Source organism: Notolabrus celidotus, chromosome 7, assembly GCF_009762535.1.
Source record: "Notolabrus celidotus isolate fNotCel1 chromosome 7, fNotCel1.pri, whole genome shotgun sequence".
Classification (NCBI taxonomy): Eukaryota; Metazoa; Chordata; class Actinopteri; order Labriformes; family Labridae; genus Notolabrus; species Notolabrus celidotus.
In genome coordinates this window covers 8384513-8409161 of record NC_048278.1, presented here as the reverse complement: position 1 = coordinate 8409161, position 24649 = coordinate 8384513, and the positions used below count along the sequence as shown (strand labels likewise).

Here is a 24649-nt window from a genome sequence, read left to right as displayed (position 1 = left end):
ACTTGTCATCTAGTATCTCTCCCACAACACTTCTGAGTGCACTCCTAAGCCTACTTAACTTGAGCAAGTCCACAGGTTCTTGTTCCATTATTCAACCCTCCCAACAGGCTATCAACTTACTCTCCATACAATTTACTTCTTTCAAATATTCTCCAGCAGCACTTATATCCCCTAATCCCAAATGGTGCGTAAAACACTGAAGTTCAATATAATATAATCAATAATATAGAAATACATCAATAACTTTGTGTTTTCCTTTTACAAAGTAAGTAACTTCGGGGTCACATTATTTTGGTGAAACTTCAGTTGCATGCTTTGGCTATTTTGAAGATGGAGGAGAGGCATTTCGCAGTCACATACACCGACCACATCTATCAATTGAAGTTAAAGTCGTCCCAGGCAGCGGGACATTAAACACAAAGTCTGGACACTGACCACTGACAGTGCACTGAGTCGCACACAGCATCCAATTAACCATCACAGTTTCTCTACAGAAGAGACCGTATGACATCGATTGGCAAACTGCAGAAAGGTCTCTTATTGCAGGTGCATAACTGAGCTTCCCATCACCATTTCCTTTGAAGCCCAACATAGATTTTGTTTTAAAAAGAGAACTTGGTTGTCTGAACTTCATCATTTTTTGTTCTAGTCAGAGTTGGTTCCATCTTTTCATTATGGTGAAATTGTCAATCAGAACACCTCTGTTATCTTTGTCCTCTTCATTTATTTGTACATCTTTGATGTAGTTTTGTTTTGACGTGTCCAGACCATTGTTTCAGGTATGAATTCCTTTATTGGTGCTATATCTCAAGGGATTATCCTTTACAACAAATTCTGAAAAAAATATCATACCATATATATATCATAAGTTATTTTAATGAAAAAATATGTATAAGTCTATGTTGCTTTGAAGCTTTTCAGACCATGAGGCATTTCCTTTCTGCTATTTCACACCATTAATACCTCCCCCTAACTACCACAGCCTCACACAATCACCAGAGCATAAATATTTCAACCTCTCAATCTATATTCATTATAAAACATGTGCCCAATGTGCTACACAGTTGTGAGGACACAGGGCTTTTATTTATTCATCTTACTTATTTATAATTCTTTTCCTGGGGGCGAGATGTTGGTTTCTATCCATCTATGCTGATTGCTGGCTATTACAGAGCACTTAGAGCCTCCACTGAACTGCCCAGGGAGGGGGAGGGGAAGGGGGTACTCGAGAGATCCATTTGCTTCCAGACTAAGAGGTTTGTTTGTTCTGAATATGTTCTTTTGTAGTATCCTGATGGACTTTTATTATGTTTCAAACCTTGAAGGTTATGATCTAATTCAGAATTTGTAGCCCAAAAAAATTGCAGAAATAAAAATTTTCAAAGTAGTATTTCAAGTAGTACTTTAACTGTATAGTTGTATGTGCACTTTGATCACACTTTATGAGGTTGAAATATAGTACACTTTCATAAATGTATTGCTATGAAATACACTTGTATAATATATAATATAGTCAAAGTGTGACCACATATTAAAAATTACATTTTTTTTTACAGTACCAGTATTTACAGCATTTTAAATTTTTGTACACATTAAAAATACCAAAACATGTTAACAACATTACAACAACTGATTCAATGAATTTCTGTCTGTTATATTGCCCTTTTTACTTGGGCCTTTTTACTACATACATGAATTTACAATAAGAATTCTAAATGTGAAACCCATATTTAACAATACCTACATGGTGTAAAATCAACAGCACACAGTTATCATGCTGTATATGTAACTGAAAGACTCATATCTGCATAACATAAAACAGAAGACCACAGTCTGTCCCGTAAGAATGTGGCAAAAGGCATGGCACGCATGGTAAACTAGCTAGCATTAGCTTGGCATGTAAACAGAGTGCAACTTGTGAATAAAGTTACTATTTCCACACAAAAGAGTCCATTACACTCAGTCATGTTCAGAATTAAAATGTACCTTACTGGAAGCAACAGGATTGAACAACGAAACATTGATTGCAGCCTTACAAACACTCACCCACCTTTAGCTCAGGTGAATTTTCCTTTGCTGACTTATGTTCGGTGGCCTGCTTGGAGCCCTACCGCTACAGCTTCCCTGGTAAACCACCAGGTGGTAACAAAGTAATGTAAATATTATAGTCACTACAATTTTGTAGAAATTCAATATGAAGGTTATTTCTTTTTTTAAGTTATATTTTTGGGGCTTTTTTAAACTTTTTTTAGTGGACAGGACAGCTGAAGAGAGACAGGAAATGTGGGGAGCAGAGAGTGGGGGAGGACATGTTGTAAATTGTCGAGGCTGGAATTGAATCTGCGACCTCTGTGACGAGGGCTGTAACATCTGTATATGGGGCACACGCTTAGGACGCTAGGCCAACAGCGCCCCATATGAAGGTTATTTCTAACACAAATCAAAACACTGGATGACCGTGGAGGACACTGTTCCTGTGAGCTGTTGCTTGTTCTGTGCGAGAAAGATTGTTGCAGCATAAAATATGTATATGAAGGTGCAGTGTCACACTATGTTGTATATTTATTCAAAGTTAGCTGGTCCTAATCTTAGGCTGTTGTAAGCCAGACTGTTTCAATGAACAACATTGTTAGCTTGTTCACTTAGCTAGTGTATGCCAACATAAGCTAATGTGCCAGTAGCAGAAAAGGGTGACTTTATCAGATAAGCTAATACAAATATTGAACCGACTATAAAGTCAACTTTTTTTCTTGATTAACAAAGAGCTAGTAAACACTAACTAGCTAGTTAGCTAGGTGTACTGGCAAAAAGTGTGCAACCTTTCACAGAAGCTTGTAGGTTGAGCTTTGTAAAGTTGAGTGAATACGTTTTTCAGCTTGAATATTTCAGTAAGGGTTTATTGGAATAGTGTTATATCAACTTTGAGAAGGATGGACAACTATCACAGCAGAAGTTACAAGACTTAGGCTTATAACTTGTTATACATGTGACAGATGCTTATTGTGCAAATATGTTGCTACAACATGTAATGGATAGAGAAATGAGGCCTAAGCAATGATTAAGATATGTAAACTTTTTTTTTTTCTTTTAAAGGACAACAATACTGGAGAGATGGTCATGGCGTGAGTCTTCAACTATAAATATGGTATTTACTTTGGACTGTAAATTAAAGAATCTAACTTTCAATAGAAAGTAACCTTGCAAGCCTCAGTAAATACCAGAAAACTCAAAGTTACAACAGAACTTTGCATTTAATCCTAGTGATAAGAGATAGCAAACCATGATAACAGTATTTAATGTAGATGCATTTATATTAACGGCAAAGAAATAATACATTGTCTAGGTTTGCGAAGGACAGAGAAAGAAAGTTCTGGTTTTAATGATGCCACAGGGGTTGGGAAGAAAAGTTAGGAGACCCCAACAGCTGTCTGTGTTGTTAATGGATGTTCATCGACTGTCAATATGAAACCACTTAAGAATTCCACGATGTGGAGCATGGTGTTATGGACAAGTGTTGACCCCCGTCTGCCTTGCTCAGTGCCCCCCCGTACTGAGATCAGCCTTCCGAGCTTCCTGTCCGTCTCCTCTTTGGCTTCCTTTATCCTTCCATCTTACCTATTGATTGGCCTTTAATGTGTTTTCAGCGGTAGATTAATGGCACATTACCCTGATAAGGGTGTCTAAGGGGAGAGGATGTGAGGGAGCGTGAGGGAGACAGTGCTTTAATTGATACGTAATTGGTGTGTGCTTGTGGGCCTAAGAGAGCAATGTAATGAAATAAGTAAATATTTAGATGAGAAGAGATGACACTCTTATTCAAATTCCTGCTTCATTTTATTTATTGTTGAGTTTTATTTTTTTTAACTAAACCAAAATAGTAATATTAAAAAACGCTAAGTAAAAGCTAATGTGTACACATAACTGTAGCTGTAAATGACGACAAAAAAAAATCTGAAGCAGGAATTTGTAACTTTTTGTATCGCTATTTAGCTCTGTGTGTATGATCCCAAACACCTTTGTGTTCCCTCAAGCAGATTTCTTTGCCTGATTAGATATTTCATAGCTGGTGTACAAAACTTGTATAAAAGGAATTGACAAATACTCAGTAACTGAAATCATTAGAAAAAAATTATGTTAAGAAATGTACTTTCAACTTTGCAATACAAATACCTAGCCACATAGCCTCCATAACCTGCCGTATATTGTCCTCATTCTGCATCACTAAAATACACGAGTACTGTGAATTTTTATTCTGAGCTGACCTCACTGTCTGGCCGCCTGACTTTTCTTTGCAGGAACCCTCTTAGTGGCAATAAATATGCTTACTTAACAGAGCTGTGAGTCTTCAGCGGCTCCAAAGCAGGAGACAGTTTGATGGATGAAGCAGGCCTCTGTTCTTTTCATTTGTCTGACAGAAGTGGTGGCCCACCAACTCTGACTTTATCCCAGCAGAGGAGCTGGCCCTTAACCTGAACCAAGGGAGGCCTGTGATGGAAGGGGTCAGTCACTGACTCTGCCACACTTATACTTCAAACAAGGTTCATTAAACCTGCACATGGAACACAACCATTTATATGTGTTATGTGGACTGTGTGATTTTGGGCTGTCTTTCAGTCTGTGGCAACACACTCACTCTTTTGGAGCCACTAGATGATAATCTGGTAAGTATTTTTCATTAAAGCAAAGCTATAGGCTTGGCACATCTTAACAACATGAAGTCAATAACTTCTATTGCATGTGGCAAGGGGAAGTCACTTCTACTACAGATGATGAGGGGGCTATGTCTCTGGACTCCAGAAGGCTTGAGGTATCATATCTGTCTTGTGGGAATGATTATTTAGTCCACAATTGATAAGAAGTCAGTGATGTGGCGCTCATAGAAAATATGATATTTGTAACATTAACCAGATGAATTGCTGCTTGAGAACCTGCCTGGCAACATAGTGCGTATTGCCTTATGGAAATGCACTATATGGACAGTTCCTGCAGTTGACGTTTCACAGAATTCACAAACTGTCCGTCAGATACCTGTGCATACATCACCTTAAAAGACAAATTGAGTTTGAAGACGTGAAGATTAAAGAACAGAAGAAAAAACTGCAGGAAATGAACCCTGCATTTGGAGATTAAAAAGAAAAACACTGAGGAAACTTTACCTGAAGATCCTGAAACTAGTCCGAGAAGTAAGGGATTTCATTGCACGGTAAGCATGACTGTAACTCAGTGTAATAATTATAGCTGTTTTAAAAACAACTATTGTTTTTAAAAATGTCCCAAAAAAGTGTGGAGTCCTCCCTGTTCCATGGATGTGCATTACACCACATACTGTAACTAAGTGGTCCAGTCAATTTTGAAACCTAACCACAACTTGTTTGCTACCAATGCCAAATAAAATAGAACAACACATTGAAGAGGTATATACACTTTCTTTTATTAGAAGGATGTGCTACATAAAAATTAATTAACTGTATAAATGTAAATGAACAATGTATTGGTCTGTGACGAGTCTTCAATGTGGTTTCAATTACTTTTAAAATTGCAGCATTCTCAAGGTCAAATTCTAATGCAAGTCTGGGAGCTCTTTCCTTCCTGTGACAGGCAATGTTGTGCAGGACCATGCAGGCAACACTAACTGTGGTGCCTCTCAAGTTATAGAAACACTGGAAATGTGCGTTATGAGGCTAAATGCCATCAGGCCCTTGTTCTGGCATGGGCAAGATTAAATTAATGCTGTGCCGCTGTTTGAGGGTCTGCAAGGTGAGCGAAGGGAAACAGTGACAGGCATAAACCTTGTCTGTAAGCAACACACCAGATAATTCACCTGAATACAAAATGTAATCATTACAGCTACTTTAACAGTGGAGCAAAACTTTTGACATTCATGATGTTCAAGGTACTTCTCAGCAAGACTTGTGTGGCTGTGTGGTAAAGTGTATTGGCCTCAAAAGACTCGGGAGTCATGGACCGAGTCAGGCCACTTTGCCTCTAAATTAATTATGCACTCAGCATCACAGATCACTGTAAACAGAAATATGTCGTCTATACCTAACTCGTATAGTGCACATAATTAATTTATGCTGCTGACTTTGCATATTTCTCAACTGAACACTGAGTAGTGTGGAAAGATTTTCTGATCACAGAATCTCCTTCATGTGATCCAGACTTAACGAATACACATGTATGCCACTTGGGAAGAAACACAGTGCTACACAGACCAATAGTTGTACACTGAAGGTGTGGCTCTAGGCTGTGTGGTGCTGAATTTTGGGGTCCAGCAGTCTACACAAGTATAAAAAATGCCAGCACCAGAAAATGGATCTCTTGTGCTGGTAGTCTTCTGGGAACACCAAGGGGTCTGACTTATCCTAAAACACACTCTTGCATTGGAAAGTCCTATAATGCCTCCTACAACACATGATCTAACCAAGGGCTGGCCATTGTGAAGGAAGAAACACACATTAATGAGATTTTATATTTTGCAAACCAATCCTAATAATCTCAACAACTGCTGTATTATATGTATTCATCAAACCTCTGACCGCAATATGAACAACAGTCTATATAAACTCTATACAGTATGTCTAACAGTAACAATAAAATGTATGATTAAAAAACGATCATGGACATATTTAAAATAATAATAACAGTAGGCCTATTTAACTGAATGACAGTGTATCAATTATATTTTAATGCAGGCTAATAAAGATACAAACAGAAGAGCATGGAATAACAGTAAAACACATTTATAAAGGCACTAATATTAATCAAGCCTGGTCTGCAGGCTGGCTGCACAAAATGTATCATGACAGATTCTGTGCCCCTGCAACTGTGTCTAAATTTAACCGGGATAACAGGACAATCCCAGCTTAATCTGTTATCTGGGATTCGAGCAGCAGCCCCCTAGACTGCTCTCCCTGACTGAACTGTACTGTACTTTTACAGAGCTAATTATGTGAATTCTAAGACTTGTTGTAAAAGAAAGGAAATCCAAGAGCCAAGAACCCTGTTACCTTTATGAGTAGTGTCGGCTCACTCCGCAGTCTGAGATTTATTCCAAAGGAAAACAACAACATAACCATAAAATTAAGACTGAAGCTTGGCTGGAAGAGTAGGAGTTGGATCCCTGCACAACAGTGTGTACTCTTTAAATTGCACTGAGTAAAAGTCTGTGGCTGTGGTGTGACAGCAGAGTGGCCTTTATTCAAGAGGAGAGTTTTGGGACCTAAATTGACACAGTGGTAGTTTTGGGACCTAAACTGACAAAGGGTAAGCCTCACCTGCTATCTGCAGCTGCATGAACAGCTGTATATTTTAGGTTATTGATTATAAAGAAGATGTTGCATAATTATTCTCACAATGTTACAAAATATAGTACATATCAAAAGCTTTCACACAGAGCAAAAGGAGATGATAATACTTCTGTCTATTCGCTACTGAGAGAAGGCAAGAATCCTGCATGCAAGAAGAATGAAACTGTCCTAATTCTATGCATGGTAGTGTACATTTTTGACTCTTGGGGAGGAACAGAACCCGGGTTGTACTTTGACATCCCTCATCTGGTAAACAATGAAATTAGATTGTCCCTGAATTTTCTGCTCATACGACCAATTTAAGATTAATACTGCTTGGATTCACCATTTTTACATATGAATCAGATTTGCTGATATTATCATACTCAAAACAGTCTCCTTCATTTCACTATACATAAAACTCTTAGTTTTTATATAAGGAACATTGAATTTATGCTCACACAAACAGAGAAGCTCAGTTAAAACTACATGGCATGCAGTTCCGAGTATGAGTAGTAAGAAAAAAATTGTAAGGACTTTTGGAACAATTTTTCTCATTAGATAGCCTACTTTATAACTAGGGGCATCTCCTGATACAAATGTTTACACTGTTGCACTGTTTTAAAAGTGAAATTTCACTTAAATTTAAAAAATAAGAACCATTTTTTAACCATTTGTTCTTTTTTACAATGGCTCTTATAATATAAAACATATGTTGTGCATAATACTAACTACCAAAAAATCTATCATAAATATAGTGAAAAAAATCAGTTCTATAACATATAACTGACTTAAAGGAAAATGTTTTAATCATAGTTCCCGTTACTGGTGTATTGGCCCTGAAGACAGACACTGGATTAAGTACTGACAGTGGAATATCATTTAAAAAACAGACATGCATGAAATAAGGGGTATAAAATACTTCTTATTCAATCAAATACATACAATTTAAATTATTAAAAACTGTGTTACAGAAAATGCATTCAAAATCCTAACGTATCTGTAATTCTTTGGTGGCTCTGGGTGCTGAAAGGGCTAGAGTAGACAGATGCAGTAATAGTATAATAATAATAAAAATAATAAAAATAATAATAATAATAATAATAATAATAATAATAATAATAATAATAATAAAGGCTTAATTTCCCGCGGTTCATCATTATGACACGTACTTGAATTTTGGTATCAGATCACCAACGTCTCGGGGTTTTTTGTATGTTGGGAAATAAACCATCATAAATGTCCGTCATTCAGGCCTAAATATGGCTTATTGCTGGCGTTTGAGAAACAGATATAAGGCGTGCTACTCCCGGGGTAAACAACGGGCAGATGCGTTGGTAGCATGCATCTCCCCAGCAGGTTGTCCTCTTTGAACAATGCCGGAAGCTGACCCACGATCACGGGCTTTCCTATCTCGGGAAAACCAGTGACAGCTCCGTCGGTTTCGGTCGATATCAGCCTCTTTAGTTTATTCCTGCGGTTCTGGAACCATATCTTCACCTGCGTCTCCGTTATCTGAAGGGACCTGGCGAGGCAGGCGCGCTCTGCGCTGTTTAGATAGCGTTTCATGTCGAAAGTAGACTCCAACTGGAAAATCTGTCTTTTGGAAAAAATAGTGCGCGTTTTCTTTTTTCTTGTCAGTTTACTCTTTTTATCAAGGCAGCCCCCAGTGTTTGAATCCTTGGCCGGGGTAGTGGAGCAGCTATCGTCGCAGCTGCTGTCCCCTGCACTCTTGGAGTGCGCCTCAGTCCTCTTTGGGTCTCCGCGGCTGATGATGACTGTTGCTGCTGCTCTCTTGCAGTCTTTGTTGAACTCTGCGAATAAAATAAGACTTGATTTATCCTGCTTCAGCTGCCACGATACTCAAATCAATTAATGATATACTGTCAGAGAGGAGTTGCGCGCAATAATAACAAATAGCCTAACCTAGGTCTATATAGATTGTCTTTGGTAAGGAATAACCAACAGCAAAACCCTCTTACCCAATTCTTTAAGCTTGCTGCCCCGGTCCTGCCTCTGCTGGACTTTGTGCTCCCTGTGATTGAAGTCGTGGTTTCCACTCGCTGTGTCCGAGTCATTCTGCTGTCCGGCTGATTGACAGCCAGCATAGTTTCCCTCGCTTGTTTTCAGATTCAAGATGTTGTCGATTGTGAATTTTAGAGAGGCAGCGGGTCGATCCACTTTGGTCATATTCTTAAAAGCTTCAGTCTCTTTTATTCACTTTCGCAACTCTACACGCCGTTGAGTCTAAACTGGGACGCTGGTAGTCTATAAGAACTCATGTCTTACTGCTCCACGCACCAAAGCAGCAGCTCCATCACACACTGTCGGACTGGCGATGCTCTGCGCTCACCGTCACAGATTAGACCAGACGATGTGCTCATTGGTTGGCACAGAGGCGCGTGCAGAGCGGTCCAATGATCGAGAGGAGGTCGTCTTCCAAAACAGTAAATCAGATGAGGCTATACCTTGAGTGATTTCATGATGTTTTAGCAGATTATCACATCTTAAGCACAAAGCTATTTCTCATTCATCAGAGAATAATAGCCTGTATTTTTTCGTAAGTTGGGTGTTTCTTGCTATAAAGAAGTTACAGAAGTTTTTCAATGATCCAACACAAAATTGTATTTTCTCCTATATATTACACTGTTGACAACTTATTTATAACATTAGGGTTTACAACTTTTTAATGGAATTCATATACAAAAACATTAAAATATAATATGATATTCTGACTCTGTCACAGTGTTATGCTATATGTTCAAATAGCCCTAAAGTATATTATTCACACTAAATGTTTTTTTCTTTATCAAACCAAAGTGTATTTTTGAAAATGGTTTTCAACTTAAAAATTCTGAATTTTACGCATATGATGTGACATTCGGATGCTGATATATATTGCCAACACCTTCTTCAAGGGCTTCTGTAAGCCATAGTAGTTCTATGTGGGTGACACGTGCTTGGAGGCATTAATAATAAAAGGTGTGAAACAAATACCTGCAAAACACCTTAGCTACAGTATATCATATCTCGTAAATAACCTGCTGATAGACTCTCAAGGTTAGGCTTATGAATGCTGCCTCTGCAGAAAGCCAAGCCGGTGTTTGCTTATTTTTCGTCCGTCACGATTCTGTCGTTCGTTTTACTGTCAAATTCCGTCACGGTGGGGGAGCATCGCCTGTGTACACAATATTTTGTTGTTATTATTATTATTATTATTATTATTATTATTATTATTATTAGGTTATTATAGTAATTATTAGTATAGCCAATTATTATTTTGTTTTTTCTTAATGTCTAAATATACAATTAAAATACACCAATACAATATTTTCAGGACAAGTAAAGATAAAAAAAAAAACTTAAATAAAAGACAACACAATTAAGACATTAGAGCCCATAATCTTCTAAAAAGGTAAGTGGAACAGTAGGGGGGGATGTTTCTTATAACACATGATCCTCAAAGTTGTGACTGGGCTGATTATGAAATATTTAATACTATCATTTAAAGATATTAATCTGAAAATGTATCATGATTATAGCTGTTAATGTTGTGGTTATTGTATTGCTTAGGGGCCTCTTTCAACTGATGACATGAAGCCATGAAGTGATCCTGAAGTTGATGCACTAATAATGATTTAAAAATCACTTCAGAATTACTTTTGTAATGATTTTTCGATGCAGTGTGTCAAATCTATGTAAAAAAAATAAACAGCTTTATATGTCACTCCTTAGTGACCTAAATAAGATTTTTTGGAGGCTCAGTCGCGCGTTGGACAATTGGACATCAAGCCAGTGACGGTGAACAGTCAAGCTCCACAGTCAAAATATGTCAGAATACTTTTTAAAAACCATTTGATTATTTTTAATAAAATCGCATTATACAAAGTATGATAAAATAAACCAGTATTTATCTCACATTGTGCTGCTCTTCGGGAAGTATAGGCTATTTATTTTTGGTGGAAGCACCCTGTGAATACCCTGTGTTATTCCCACAGCTCTGCAAGTCAAGCTAAAGCTCCCCCGCGGCAGAGCTACGAGTCTCTGAATGTGAAGCGAGGTATGGAGAGTTTGTCAAACTGGTATGGAGCTCATGGAGTCATGAGACGCTGCAATGTTCGTGTCAGCGTCATGCTATTCAGTAATCAAGAAGTATGTAACCTGCTTTTCAACAACTGTTGTTTGTTTCACATCAACTCGTGCGCATACGCACTTGATGATGTACGAGACTGGCTGTTCAGCTTTACAGGTTAACCCGACCTAAAACCTATATACTGAATCTTATAGGCTACAGAGAAACCAAAAGGTCTTTAGAAGCAGGGGTTCCCAAAGAGTGGGTCGGGACCCCCTGGGGGGTCGCCAGACTCAAATGGGGTGTCGTGAGATGTCTTCCAGAATATATATTTTAATGATCTAAAAATAGTACATTTAACCCATTATAGTAAAAAAATATCCACAAAAATAGTCAATAAACTTGTAATAAAACCTTGAAAATAGAAAATGCAGCAGTAGATTAGTTCATAACTGCACAGGAAACAGCCACATGCTCATAAAGGTAGGCTAAATTTCTGCAGACCAGCTAAATGAAGCCACATTAAATCACTTTGAGGGACAGTGGGGGTCCCAAATGTTTGGCACCAATATTTTGGGGGTGGCAGGCTGAAAAGTTTAGGAACCCCTGCTTTAAAGTGATCGGGTGAGAAGCCAGGGCCCTCATCATCAGTTTAATCCTGAAGTTACCTCAATATCCGCAAACCCTGTCTGTGGCTAGTATCCTACTTTTTTGTACTGAAGAATACTAAAATGTAATATACTTTAACCCCCCCACCCCCCCACCCACCCTGCAAATGTCCTTACATTTCTTGTAAATTTCTAAGGCAAATAAAAGAAAATTAAACAAAATACTTCTTAATAAATGTCATTATTTTAATAACGTTGATTATTATTGTAATCAATTAATTTAGTAGTTTCTGAACCTCCAACTGCTTGGGGTGCACTGGTTGACAGCAGTATCCTCACTCTGACATCTCTCCCTAAGCATGGTCACTGCATGTGTGTGCATTTGTATGTATATACCAAAAAAAACTGTATGTGTAACATGTCCAAAAATAGCATGAGTGCAAAAAAATGAATTTCCCCCCTGGGGATTAATAAAGTACCTTTCTTCTTCTTAATAAAGTATACCTTTCTTTCTCTGGTCCTTTAAGTCCCTCAGGGTAGCACCTCTTCATGTGTTTTCAAATAGGTCTCAACTCAACAGAGACAGTGACTCACAGATGCCTTACTCTGGCTTACATTATGAGCCCCAAATAAACTATTTTGTCATCTTTTATTTACAACTAACGAACCATAAGTTTACCAAAATAACAACATCATGATTGAGATGTGAAAAAAGTAAATATGCAGACTTTGTTAAGTATAGTGGCTGTTTAATGGAGGTTGCATCAATACATTTCAATGTATTCCAAGGAGTCTGGAAATCTAAACATTGAATTGGCTTTTACAGCACAGATGCAGGCAGATCTGTAGCTCATGTTTACATTTTCAATATAAAAGTTTTGTTAGCTGCACTGCATTTAGATATATCCTTATAGAGATGAACAATTTAACAGATTGTCACTGATGGGAGCAGGGATGTCATGGAAGCAGTGTGTGTTCTGCCCGCTTTTGCTTTACCCTGTTTTTCCTGAATATACCACAGCCTGCTAAAACTTGATTGGCTCGTGCTACGAGACTCCAAACTACTCCAAACAGAAACTAGAACACTTTTCATGCCAAAAAATCCAGATCCCTGATTACAGGGTTTGTTTGATAAACACTGGACTACAGGATCCAGTATAGACTTTTGGACCAGGAGTGCATAAAATCTATTACCTACATAATAATTAACATGCACAACTTTGGTTGTGGCCTTCTGTGCGAACAAAAAAAAGAACATTTATGTAGCCCTCTTTGGGAAAATACAGATAAGTTTACAATTACTAAAAGCTCAGTTACAAAATGTGAATGAATGCTGATGGGCGTTATTACCCTTTTCACTTACATGGCAAGACATTTGAGCTTCCCTTAGTGAAGTCAGTGATGCTGACCTTTTACTTTTCTTTCTCTCTCTCTCTCTCTCTCTCTCTCTCTCTCTCTCTCTCTCTCTCTCTCTCTCTCTCTCTCTCTCTCTCTCTCTCTGTCTGTCCATCTCTCTCTCTCTGTCCCCCTCTCTCTCTCTGTCCCCCTCTCTCTCTCTGTCCCTCTCTCTCTCTCTGTCCCTCTCTCATTTTTCCTCCCTCAAGCCAGACTTAACCTTTTGATAGTAGTAGAGTATCACCAGTAATGTTGCTCTTCATCCTCACACTCAGTCTAGACAATGGTAACAGGAACCATGCGCTGAAGAGACAAGTCTTGCACCTGTTTTTTCTCAGATAAGACACTGAGTATTGCATTGACTGATGTGTCTTGATGTGGTTCAGAGTGCATTCTTCTACAATCAAATAAAACAGATTCATGCTAGCTTCCCATCTAAAGTGAGAATAACAGTATCTAAAAGGCATTTACTTGGCAGCCACCAATTTGCAACTTAAATGAAACAGTAAGATAATACACACAACCAAAAAATGACGATATCACAAATTAGCAAAACAAAAACAAAATTTCATATCACACAAAATAAGTTTAATATTAAGATTAAAAGCTAGATGGTATAAGCTTGCCATGAGAAGCTTACTTACAACCAGGCTGCATCTTAAAGCATGTGAGGGGGAGAGGAGAGCTTCATGCTCATTCAACAGGGGTGGTGTCGTACAACGACATATGAGTCGTACACACCATGTAAGGGATACACAATTAAGCATCTACAAAAGGTAACATAATAACCTAATAATTAAACATTTTTAGTCAAATAATAGAGCTACTGCTAGCATACCTGTAGTAAGAGGACAGATCATAGGGACAGATGTGAGGCAATCAGGAGGTATGGCTTGTCAGTCAAAGAGCAAAAGGAAGACAAGAGGGGCACTGTTTCCCCCAGCATGCCCTCATATGGTGGCTGGCTAATGAGGGTTCAATTGGCAGCAAAAGAACACAGACAAACTTGCATGAATGAAATGAAGAGATGAGGTATACTGTATTTCAATCTGCTACATGTGGGTTATTGTTCAGGCAGGTGCTCCTGACATGATAGTTAGCATTGCCTTTGTCACTAGGCTAAAGTTAACTACTTACCAAAACACCCACTGCATCTATTCACTTCTAATAGTGACAACATCCACAGGCAAATATGCTAACATTTACTTATACTAACCTTTACACATACAGCAACTCAACCTCCCCAGATCCCGCCTACTTGACCAACTTATCGCCTGGGGTTTGCCGGGCTAAAACCTTACAGGCAACAGCAGCTAAACTCTGAAATCCCACCAGGGCAGTTACCCCACTCAGGATTCCCCTCCAAAACAAGAAAGGCACAAAACATGGATTGCCTCAAGAAAGTGTTGAAACAGCCCAGCTGGACACTCCCACATCTAGACTGAGGAAGCCATTATACAGTACTTCAACCTAAAGGTTAGAAAAAAGCATCCAAAAAACGTACCATTTTAAACTGAAACACAAGTTACTAGACACCACCTAACGTTAGCCATCTAACTTATCAACAAAATGAGTCGTGGGTTGACTTGGAGCTGCAAAGAGGTCAAATGACTCATGGATATTTGGTCAAATCAGCATTCTCTCTAGACTTATGCAAGATCTTGCAAAAAGTTTTCTTTCTTTCATGTCCCTCAAGGGGCTCCATATATTTTCTTGAACCCACACTGTAAAGGCTTTCTTGATAATGATCCTTTTACTGCACTCTGTTCTGTGTCATTGCATGCATTTCAATTTGATGTGCATTTTCAACCATAAGATGGCACTACAGTCAAACTAATGCAGTCTTCAACCTGCTCACACCTTCAGTTCTTGACAGAGATTGTCATGGAAACAGATACACAGATGCAAGGTCTAATCTTTCAAGGTTTTGTGCTTTGTTCTGTTACCTGTTAAATATAGGTATGGTCACTCTGCTTTCTCTTACATTTAGCACAGATGTGATTGAGCACTGAGTTTGCAGATTAAATTGGTCTTTTGAATATATATTGACGATTTTATTGGCACGGAATTGCTGACTGAAATGTGGATTATTTTCTGCATTGGGATTATGACTTATTACATTTTTTTGTAACCTGCTCAGGTATCTTTTGACTATATATATATATATATATATATAAACATATATATATATAGAGAGAGAGAGAGGCATTGTTATAAATGATAGCAGACACATCAGCACCTTTTCTCATTCTTATTAAGTAAACAATAATATCCCAGTGGCTGCCATCTTGCTGTGGTGGTGACGTTATGAACCAATGTTATGAGAGTGCATGGAATCCTTGAACCGGCACCAACAGCTGTGCTTGACTCAACTGCATGCACAGCCACCTAAACTTCTCCAATCTTGACGGTATTTGCTGATGTTTGTACTACAACTGAGTGATTGTTATTTAAGGTAAATACAACAGGTAAATACAACGTTTAGTCATGACGTATAAAATACTTTGCATACTATTTTCTAAAAAAATCAAAAAATGAATTGCCTTTAGTGACAAGCACAAAGGGCAGTTTATAGGTAGTTTATAATAATTTTTGTTGATAAATGAGACTTAATTGCTAGATTTATTTCATATTAAAATCAGTCAAAACACAAACTATATGTGTAAATCTGCCTGTGTGATCAATGAATAAAAATCTTTGGCATGGTCCAGATTATTAGTAATATGATGTTATGACAGCTCGTTGGACAGGGGGACCAACATAGCGGTATTAAGCAAGATGTATTCTTTACAAAATGTTGAAGATTGTGGTACAGAACAAAGTGGAATTACTGAAAAGGGACAACGAGTTCTGTTTAAATCAACAAAGAAGGTAAACAGAAGGATGACTCTAAACAGTGCAAATAAACAAAAATAAAACCTTACTAACTACTCCTTCTACCCAAATCAAAATACAGAAAACAGCACCCCTGTACCTGTTGTGTCTAAAGTTGCGGTTGACCATCCTGATGTGGTAGACAGCATTGTGAGGTCCACTTGCATCCTCTTCAACATCCTGCGTTCTGCTGATCCAGATGATGGAGAGTCAGTTGACGATAACACTGAAGAGAGCATCTTAGCACTAATCAAGAAGTGCAAGGTAACATGGCATCTGGAGAGGCTCTGAGAGTACAAGAAACCTTCCAGCAGTGCTTCAACTCCCAAGCCGGAGAAGTCCCCTGGCAATATGCCCTTGTGCATTTTAGTTCTGCTTCTTAAAACAGTTTGCATTGACCATAATCAGTTAATTTAGTGTTCATAACAGTTTAAAAAAATGTAATAAAATGAAATGCCCTTGATACCCGAGTTCATATTAATTATACCTACACTACTGTTCAAAAGTTTGGGGTCACTTAGAAATGTCCTTATTTTTTAAAGAAAAGCACTGTTTTTTTCAATGAAGATAACATTAAATTAATCAGAAATACACTCTATACATTGTTAATGTGGTAAATGACTATTCTAGCTGCAAACGTCTGGTTTTTAATGGAATATTTACATAGGTGTATAGAGGCCCATTTCCAGCAACCATCACTCCAGTGTTCCAATGATACATTTTGTTTGCTAATCGGGTTAGAAAGCTAATGGATGGGTCATGATGGTTCCACTGCACATAGAAATGTTGGTCATGTGGAGGATGACGGTCGTCCTGAGGACAGTGTGTCAAATGTGGGCAGCAAACGCTCAAGTCAAAGGAGCCATCGCAGTGGCAACTCAAGCACTACGTCCTCCGCACGCATAAAAGCTGAGGCTGATAGAGCGGCCCTACTTGTGCGACAAGCAGCTTTAAAAGAAATACACGCTTTGGAGCAACAGCAGGAGCAGCTGAGGAGGAAAAAAGAGGAACTTGACCTGAAAGTGGACTTGGCTGCATTCAATGCTAAGTTGGCAATATTACAGTCATGTGATGTTCAAAGTTATTCAGGAGCCTCAAACGGCATGGACTCTTATTTTGAAAGGGAAAAGGAGAAGATGGAATCAGTCACTGCCTCAAACCCAATGGCAAAACCCAATGGATGTTAGCATCTGAGGACTATCTGTGGATCTGTGGATCCTTAAGTTCTGCAACACCCTGCTAGTTATTTTTCGTGGTGTCCTATGTGTGAGTATGTATATGTTAAGAAAACAAAAAAATCACAAATAAAATATTAAAAAAAAAGAAAGCTAATGGATGATTAGAAACACCTTGAAAACCCTTGTGCAGTTATGTTAGCACAGCTGGAAACGGTTTTGCTGGTTAGAGAAGCTATAAAACTGGCCTTTCTTTGAGCTAGTTGAGTATCTGGAGCATCACATTTGTGGGTTCGATTATACTCTCAAAATGGCCAGAAAAAGAGAACTTTCATATGAAACTCCACAGTCTATTCTTGTTCTTAGAAATGAAGGCTATTCCATGCGAGAAATTGCCAAGAAACTGAACATTTCCTACAACGATGTGTACTACTCCCTTCAGAGAACAGCAGAAACAGGTTCTAACCAGAGTAGAAAGAGAAGTGGGAGGCCCCGGTGCACAACTGAACAAGAAGACAAGTACAGTAGAGTCTTTAGTTTGAGAAATAGACGCCACACAGGTCCTGAACTGGCAGCTTCATTAAATGGTACCCGCAAAACGCCATTGTCAATGTCTACATTGAAGAGGCGACTCTGGGATGCTGGCCTTCTAGGAAGAGTGGCAAAGGAAAAGCCATATCTGAGACTGGCCAATAAAAGGAAAAGATTAATATGTGCAAAAGAACACAGACCTTGGACAGAGGAAGATTGGAAAAAAGTGTTATGGACAGACGAATCAAAGTTTCAGGTGTTTGGATCACACAGAAGAACATTTGTGAGACGCAGAACAAATGAAAAGATGCTGGAAGAGTGCTTGATGCCATCTGTCAAGCATGGTGGAGGTAATGTGATGGTCTGGAGCTGCTTTGGTGCAAGAAAAGTGGGAGATTTGTAAAAAATAAAAGGGATTTTGAATAATGAAGGATATCACTCAATTTTGCGACGCCATGCCATACCCTGTGGACAATGCTTGATTGGAGCCAATTTCCTCCTACAACAGGACAATGACCCAAAGCACACTTCCAGATTATGCAAGAACTATTTAGGGAAGAAGCCGGCAGCTGGTATTCTGTCTGTAATGGAGTGGACAGCACAGTCACCAAATCTCAACCCCATTGAGCTGTTGTGGGAGCAGCTTGACCGTATGGTACGCAAGAAGTGCCCATCAAGCCAATCCAACTTGCCGGAGGGGCTTCAGGAAGCGTGGGGTGACATTTCTTCAGATTCCCTCAACAAATAAACAGCTAGAATGCTAATGGTCTGCAATGCTGTAATTTCTGCAAAGGGAGCATTCTTTGATGAAAGCAACGTTTGAAGGACAAAATTATCATTTCAACTAAAAATCATTATTTCTAACATTCTCAATGTCTTGACTATATATTCTATTCATTTTGTAACTCATTTGATAAATAAAAGTGTGAGTTTTCATGGAAAACACAAAATTGTCTGGGTGACCCCAAACTTTTGAACGGTAGTGTAAAAAAAATATTACACTTTTAAATGTGTGTAGAGACTTTTTAGTGATTCAACTGTTCAACCATGTGATTTTAGATAGAAATAATGTGTCCTGCATTGGCCTTTGTTTTTCAATCAAATGCATAAAGTTATTCTCCTGATTACACTTTGATAAATGATGATGATAAATATGTATTAAAAATATATTAATATAAACAATAAACACAAACAATAAGTATGCTGAATAAATATGAGCAATACATATGAATAATAAATACAAATAATAAACATAAGCTGTAAATATATGAATACTGAATATGAACAATAAATATTAGTAATAAATATAATAAATATTTGCAACAATCAGGACAATTAATAGAAAATATCTACACTTTAAATATAGCAGCACAACTATAATGAAGTAAAATATGGGTACTGCTGAGAGAACACAACTTCAAACTCTGCCTCATGACAGAACTCCTGCATCCTCAGCTCTCCCCATGATTTCTCTGGCGCCTTATAGCACTTGCAGAAGAAACAGGATGATCCCTGAGCATTGCTCTCTCTTTCTCTCTCTCAGCTTCTCTAGCTCCCTTCTGTCATCTTTCTCCAGCATGCTGTCCCTGCCCTTCCTCTTTGGCCTTGGCTACCCTATGGAGCTGCAGCACAACACTTTCCCTCTCTTGCTGCCTGGTCAGACACCTGCTCTTCTGGCCCTGCATCCTCCCTCCCTGCTCCTCCTCACCTTCAACATTGCTCTGGGGGCTATAGAAAAACAAATTATCAGTACTGTGCCTTGTGGAGAAATGTTAATTAGATGTGCATTCGGGTCTTTCTGGAAAAAAATAGAATAATAGAATGAAGTAAAATCTTTAGATTTTAATAAGCAAGAGGATCAGGATTTTTTGTGAAGTGGTAGGTAGTAGGGGAAAAAGAAAACGTTAAAATTAATAGACAAAGAAATAAAATCAGGCCCAATGTGTGGATTTTATATTTACTATTCATTACCATATGACAGATGTAATTATTCCAGCATTTATGTTATTGAAGCACTTGTATTGAGTCACTTTAAAGGGTTTAAAGCTGACCTCATGGTCTAGAAAAGCCATTTGCTCCCTAAATTCCATCTTCCTCTGCTGACCACCTTCCTGACCACTTTTCACCTTGCCCTCCTTCTCTTCTTTGTCACATAAATGTCTGTGAGATTCTTTCACAGCTCCCCATTCATCAACTAAAAAGTAAAAATGGTATCTATTCTGTAGCTGTTACACACTGCCACAACAATACCTGTCTGATAATGTTGAGCTCTGATTAGACACGCCCTTGTTCAGATTACATCGCACTGCTGTTATTGCATTGATGTATTTTTGCTAATACATATTGTACTTGGCAAATCAAACATCCATAAAAGAAGAAACCAGGAGAATATTCTACAAAGTAGGATTAGGAGGCTCATCTTGTAATTGTTAATAGAGACGTGTGACAACATTACCTTACACTAAACCAGATTTAGGAATTTTGCTGGACTTTCTGATCTGATTAACTTGATAAACCTGGTTCGTTATCTCCCAGTGGAGGCAATTTAGCCCAGACTCTGAATCTGTTGTGGCCTATCCAGAACAGTTTATACATAAACATAATTTAACAAATTAACATTTCAACAAAATGAGTTGAATACTAAAGGGAAAGCAATTTTTTCCCACATCTACTTACATTACTTTGAAATATGAAGCCCATGCGGAAGTGTTATAATCTGCAATTCATCAAGAATCTGTTTGAGGCTGGCTGCAGAAACACCGGAAACCACATAGACACCAATTAAAAAAAGACGATCTTTGCAGCATTAATAAACATGTTTACAGCCTGATTCAAAAAACGGCTTGGGTCTACGTAGCTGATTTCTCTATCGGCACACACTGTACGAGGGTGAATTATTTTCTAAAGCTACAGTTAAGAAGATATTAAGATTACGAGTTTTGCCCAAATAGGGACATAACAGACATGACTAACAGGCGGGAACACATAGCTGTTGGCTGAGAGGCTCAAACCCCGCCTCTTTACCTTACACTAAGTTAGGTTGAGTTCAGCATTAACAATATGCTCCCGCCGACGATTGGCTTCAAAACAGCGCTCAGGAATAGATAGGTGACGTCACGGATACTACGTCCATTAGTTATACAGTCTTTTGGGAATTGCAGCTTCTATGAATATATGTCTATGACCCCATCACAACAGAGCCCTGAGTCACTAGCCATACTCTGTTCCTTTGGTGGAATTAATTATTCAACTCTATTCGATCTGCAGAGTCCCTTTCTATCTTTAAACAAAGGTCAAATACCCTGTACTGGGTTGCACCAGCTGTGTGTAAGTTCAAACATAGCCTAGCCTAGTAAATTCAAATTTATGATGGAGTTAACACTCTGTTCACATTTTGGGTGTTGTACCAGCTGAAATAATTCCAATTTAAGCATAAGTAACATCTTAAATGTTACACCTAGCTCTAGGTAGGTGTAATTAAAGCCTAAGTTATTACACTAACTTAAACAGATCTCTTGCCTGAAAACAACGGCAGCTTATCAAGGACGACATCAGAAAATTGTGATTATATTATTTATATTTAAGTAATAGCAATTTAAGATTCAGGTTTTATAATAAACAGTAGTTGCCCAACAGAAATATGAGCAGCAATAGGAAATTAAATAATACACTCATTTTTCAATTGATAAAAATAGTCTTTATTTGATCTTTTAGAATGTGCTCAAGGCAGAAAATGAACATTTGTTCTTTTAAAATGAATACAGAATGATGAAAAACTTGAAGAGCATTGTTCAAACAATACATTTTCACATGTATACATGTCTGGTTATGATTTTTGAGTTGTGACACTTGACCAAAGAGAACCAGGCTCTTTGAAAAACAGGGTTATACAAATGGACCTACAGGCACCACACACGCACAGACGCACACACACACACACACACACACACACACACACACACACACACACACACACACACCAGACCTCTGCCTGGCAGATGGGGTAAGATGTGGTTAACTCACCATAGCACTTTATCAAACACAGTTCCACCCACATGCTACACACTTTGTCCCTCTTTTTCTTATGCACACACAAGAAAAGCACAATGTTGCATAAACACAATGAAAGCCTTAGTGGCTGCTCATCTGCCTTGACTGGACACTGTTGTTCCATTAATAGCGTGAGGAAAAGGTGCAAAAATGTGTTAGTAAGAGGAAACGCCCATGTTGACATTTAAGTATACATAATGTAAGAATGTCAAGACACAGTCAGTACCTCACATGTAAGTTAAACTTCAAGAATGTCAATTTTTATTTTTTCAACAGTCCACTCTTGAAACTCATTTCAGCCGCATGCAGAACAGTAAAGAAAAGTTATGATTAAAGTGTTCGTCTTTGTTTTTTTTTGTTTTTTACAAAACTTGCTACTAAAATATCAAGGAGCCCCATCATCCCGTTGATCAATTGTTTTTTGTGTTGCAATGGAAGAAAGAGAACCATTGAATAAGAGACAAAAAGAGAAGATAGATATCACTGATTTATCAAGACACAGTTGTGAAGGAATTGTCAAGGCCTTGGCGTTATATTCAGTGGATGAAGACCATTTATATATAAAGTGTCTCTGTAAACAGTTTGCTTCCTGGTCATGGTCAAGCACATTAAGCCACTGTGATGTGTGAACATCATAGTGTGTAATGAGTCAGTTTATTATATATGAAGAAGTTAATAAAAAGAGGGTATACAAGGCACCTTCAGAGTCCACACTGATGGTGTCAAATGAGGGCCTCTTTCGTGTGTAGTCAGATCATTCTTGCATTTTAAGGCTTTTTTTGCACTTAGGTGTAGCCCATTCGTCCATTAACAATCCTTCATTTTGAGTAAAATCTCTGTTAGTACAGGCAACCATCACCCCTTCCCCGAAATCCAACATTTCATCCATCCATGCACCAACCATTTAGAAAGAGTGTTTCCATGACTTGCAGAGGATCTTCTGGAAGGCTCTGCGGAAGTCTTGGTTGAAGATAGTATAGATGACCGGATTCAGCGAGCTGTTGCAGTAGCCAATCCAAAAAAAAAACTTGAACAACGGATCAGGGATCTTGCACAGCTCCCGACAGACTCCATACAAGCTGTAGGAGAAGAAGAATGGGAACCAGCAGACAACGAAAACACCCATGACGACAGCTAGGACGAAGGTGAAACGCTTCTCTCGAGCAGCAGAGACTTTCTTTCGATTGACGGTGCTTCTACGTTTGCGACGAGATGAGAAGAGCTCCATAGACTTAGAACTGGAACGGGACTTCCGGCTTGAATATTTGGAGGCTGAGCTGCTTTTCCGGCTGAACTTCCTGTCTTTTCTGTCATCATGCTGATGTTTAGAGAAACTGAAACCCTTTTTAGGTTTCTCATCTGAGGAACTGCTGTCCTCAAAATCATCGTCTTGGTCTGCTGCCTGTTGTTTTGCCTCATCACGTAAAGAGGATCGTACTGCTGGCTGTTGGCAGTGCCCATTCTCACGTTCCTGTTGTTTCATGCTGACATCTTTGTTAGACTTTAATGATCCTTCTCTGCCTGGTTCAGCTTGGTCCATCCCATTTTCCAGTGGTGAGTCTACATCCCTCTTCTTTTCCGACATTGTCCTGGTCCTGGTCTTTGCAACTTGGTAGATCCGAATATAGACCAGGATCATGATGACACAGGGGGCAAAAAATGAGCCAATACTGGAGTAAAGGATGTACCAAGTCTCATCATTCAGGATACACTGGGGACTTGACTCACTGCTGGTCCTGTCCATTGATATCAGTGGTGGGAAGGATATTACAGCTGAAATCAACCAGACCACCACAATCATACCTTTAAGTCTCTTTGGGGTTCTCTTTAAGTTATACTCCACAGCCTGTGTCACCGACCAGTACCTGTCCAAACTGATAGCACACAGGTGAACAATAGAGGAAGTGCAGAATAAAACGTCAAGAGCCAGATAGATGTCACACCAAATTTTGCCAAAAAACCAGTAGCCCATGAGTTCATTTGCAAGAGAAAAGGGCATGACCAGGGTGGCCACCAGTATGTCTGCACTAGCCAGGGACACCAGAAAAAGGTTCTGAGGTGGTTTCAACGCTCTGCTGGTTAAAACAGCAATCACAACCAAGACGTTTCCGACTATTGTGAATAAAATCAGAAAGCTTACAAGTCCGGCCAGACTCCAGATAGAGAGCTGGGTGTATGGTCTCCGAGATGTGAAATTCGAGGAGATGTTTAATGCTTCAACACTGTCCTCCAAATTAGATCCGTTAAATAAATCCATTGTGAGTATTTTCTTTGAGTTTTTGAAGTAGAGGTAGTGTTGAAAAAATAATCAATAAATGCACGTGAATAATTTGGAGCCAAAAATATCCCACCAGAATGTCAGTGAATATGAGCTATTTTACCACAGAAATCTACAGCAAATTATATTTTTCTCCTTTTCTCCTCACCTGCAATCTTCCACATCCAGCGTGCAACACTCTTTAGGGTTAAAAAAGAGAGAAATAGACAAAATGGTAGATGGAGGAGTATGAGAAAAAGCAAAGTCTTTAAGTCCTTATTCCAAAAACGTGTCGTATGCTCATCTGCAACATCTCCGCGGTGAGAGAGCCCGAGTCCTCCTCATCGCGTCCTCAGACATCCCGACTGCGCGCATCTCCACCTCCGCCTCCCTGCAGT

At 38.7% G+C, this 24649-nt stretch overlaps 2 protein-coding genes across 2 annotated transcripts; both read right to left on the bottom strand.

Moving 5' to 3' along the window:
• Window positions 1-8116: 8116 nt before the first annotated feature.
• hmx4 (H6 family homeobox 4) lies at window positions 8117-9606 on the bottom strand. Its single transcript, XM_034688653.1, has 2 exons — window positions 9272-9606; window positions 8117-9103 (listed from the first exon to the last, which is right to left on the bottom strand). The coding sequence occupies exons 1-2, from the start codon at window positions 9477-9479 to the stop codon at window positions 8523-8525; spliced, it is 789 nt and encodes a 262-aa protein (XP_034544544.1). The 5' UTR covers window positions 9480-9606; the 3' UTR covers window positions 8117-8522.
• A 12012-nt stretch (window positions 9607-21618) lies between these two features.
• adra2c (adrenoceptor alpha 2C) lies at window positions 21619-24330 on the bottom strand. The gene has a single exon (XM_034688441.1). The coding sequence runs from the start codon at window positions 24249-24251 to the stop codon at window positions 22899-22901; it is 1353 nt and encodes a 450-aa protein (XP_034544332.1). The 5' UTR covers window positions 24252-24330; the 3' UTR covers window positions 21619-22898.
• Window positions 24331-24649: the final 319 nt, after the last annotated feature.

Coding starts and splice junctions, on each gene's coding strand:
- adra2c (XM_034688441.1), bottom strand. CDS start 24,251: ATGGATTTATTTAACGGATCTAATTTGGAGGACAGTGTTGAAGCATTA.
- hmx4 (XM_034688653.1), bottom strand. CDS start 9,479: ATGACCAAAGTGGATCGACCCGCTGCCTCTCTAAAATTCACAATCGAC. Junction 9,104..9,271: donor CAGCAAGCTTAAAGAATTGG/GTAAGAGGGTTT, acceptor TTTTATTCGCAG/AGTTCAACAAAGACTGCAAG.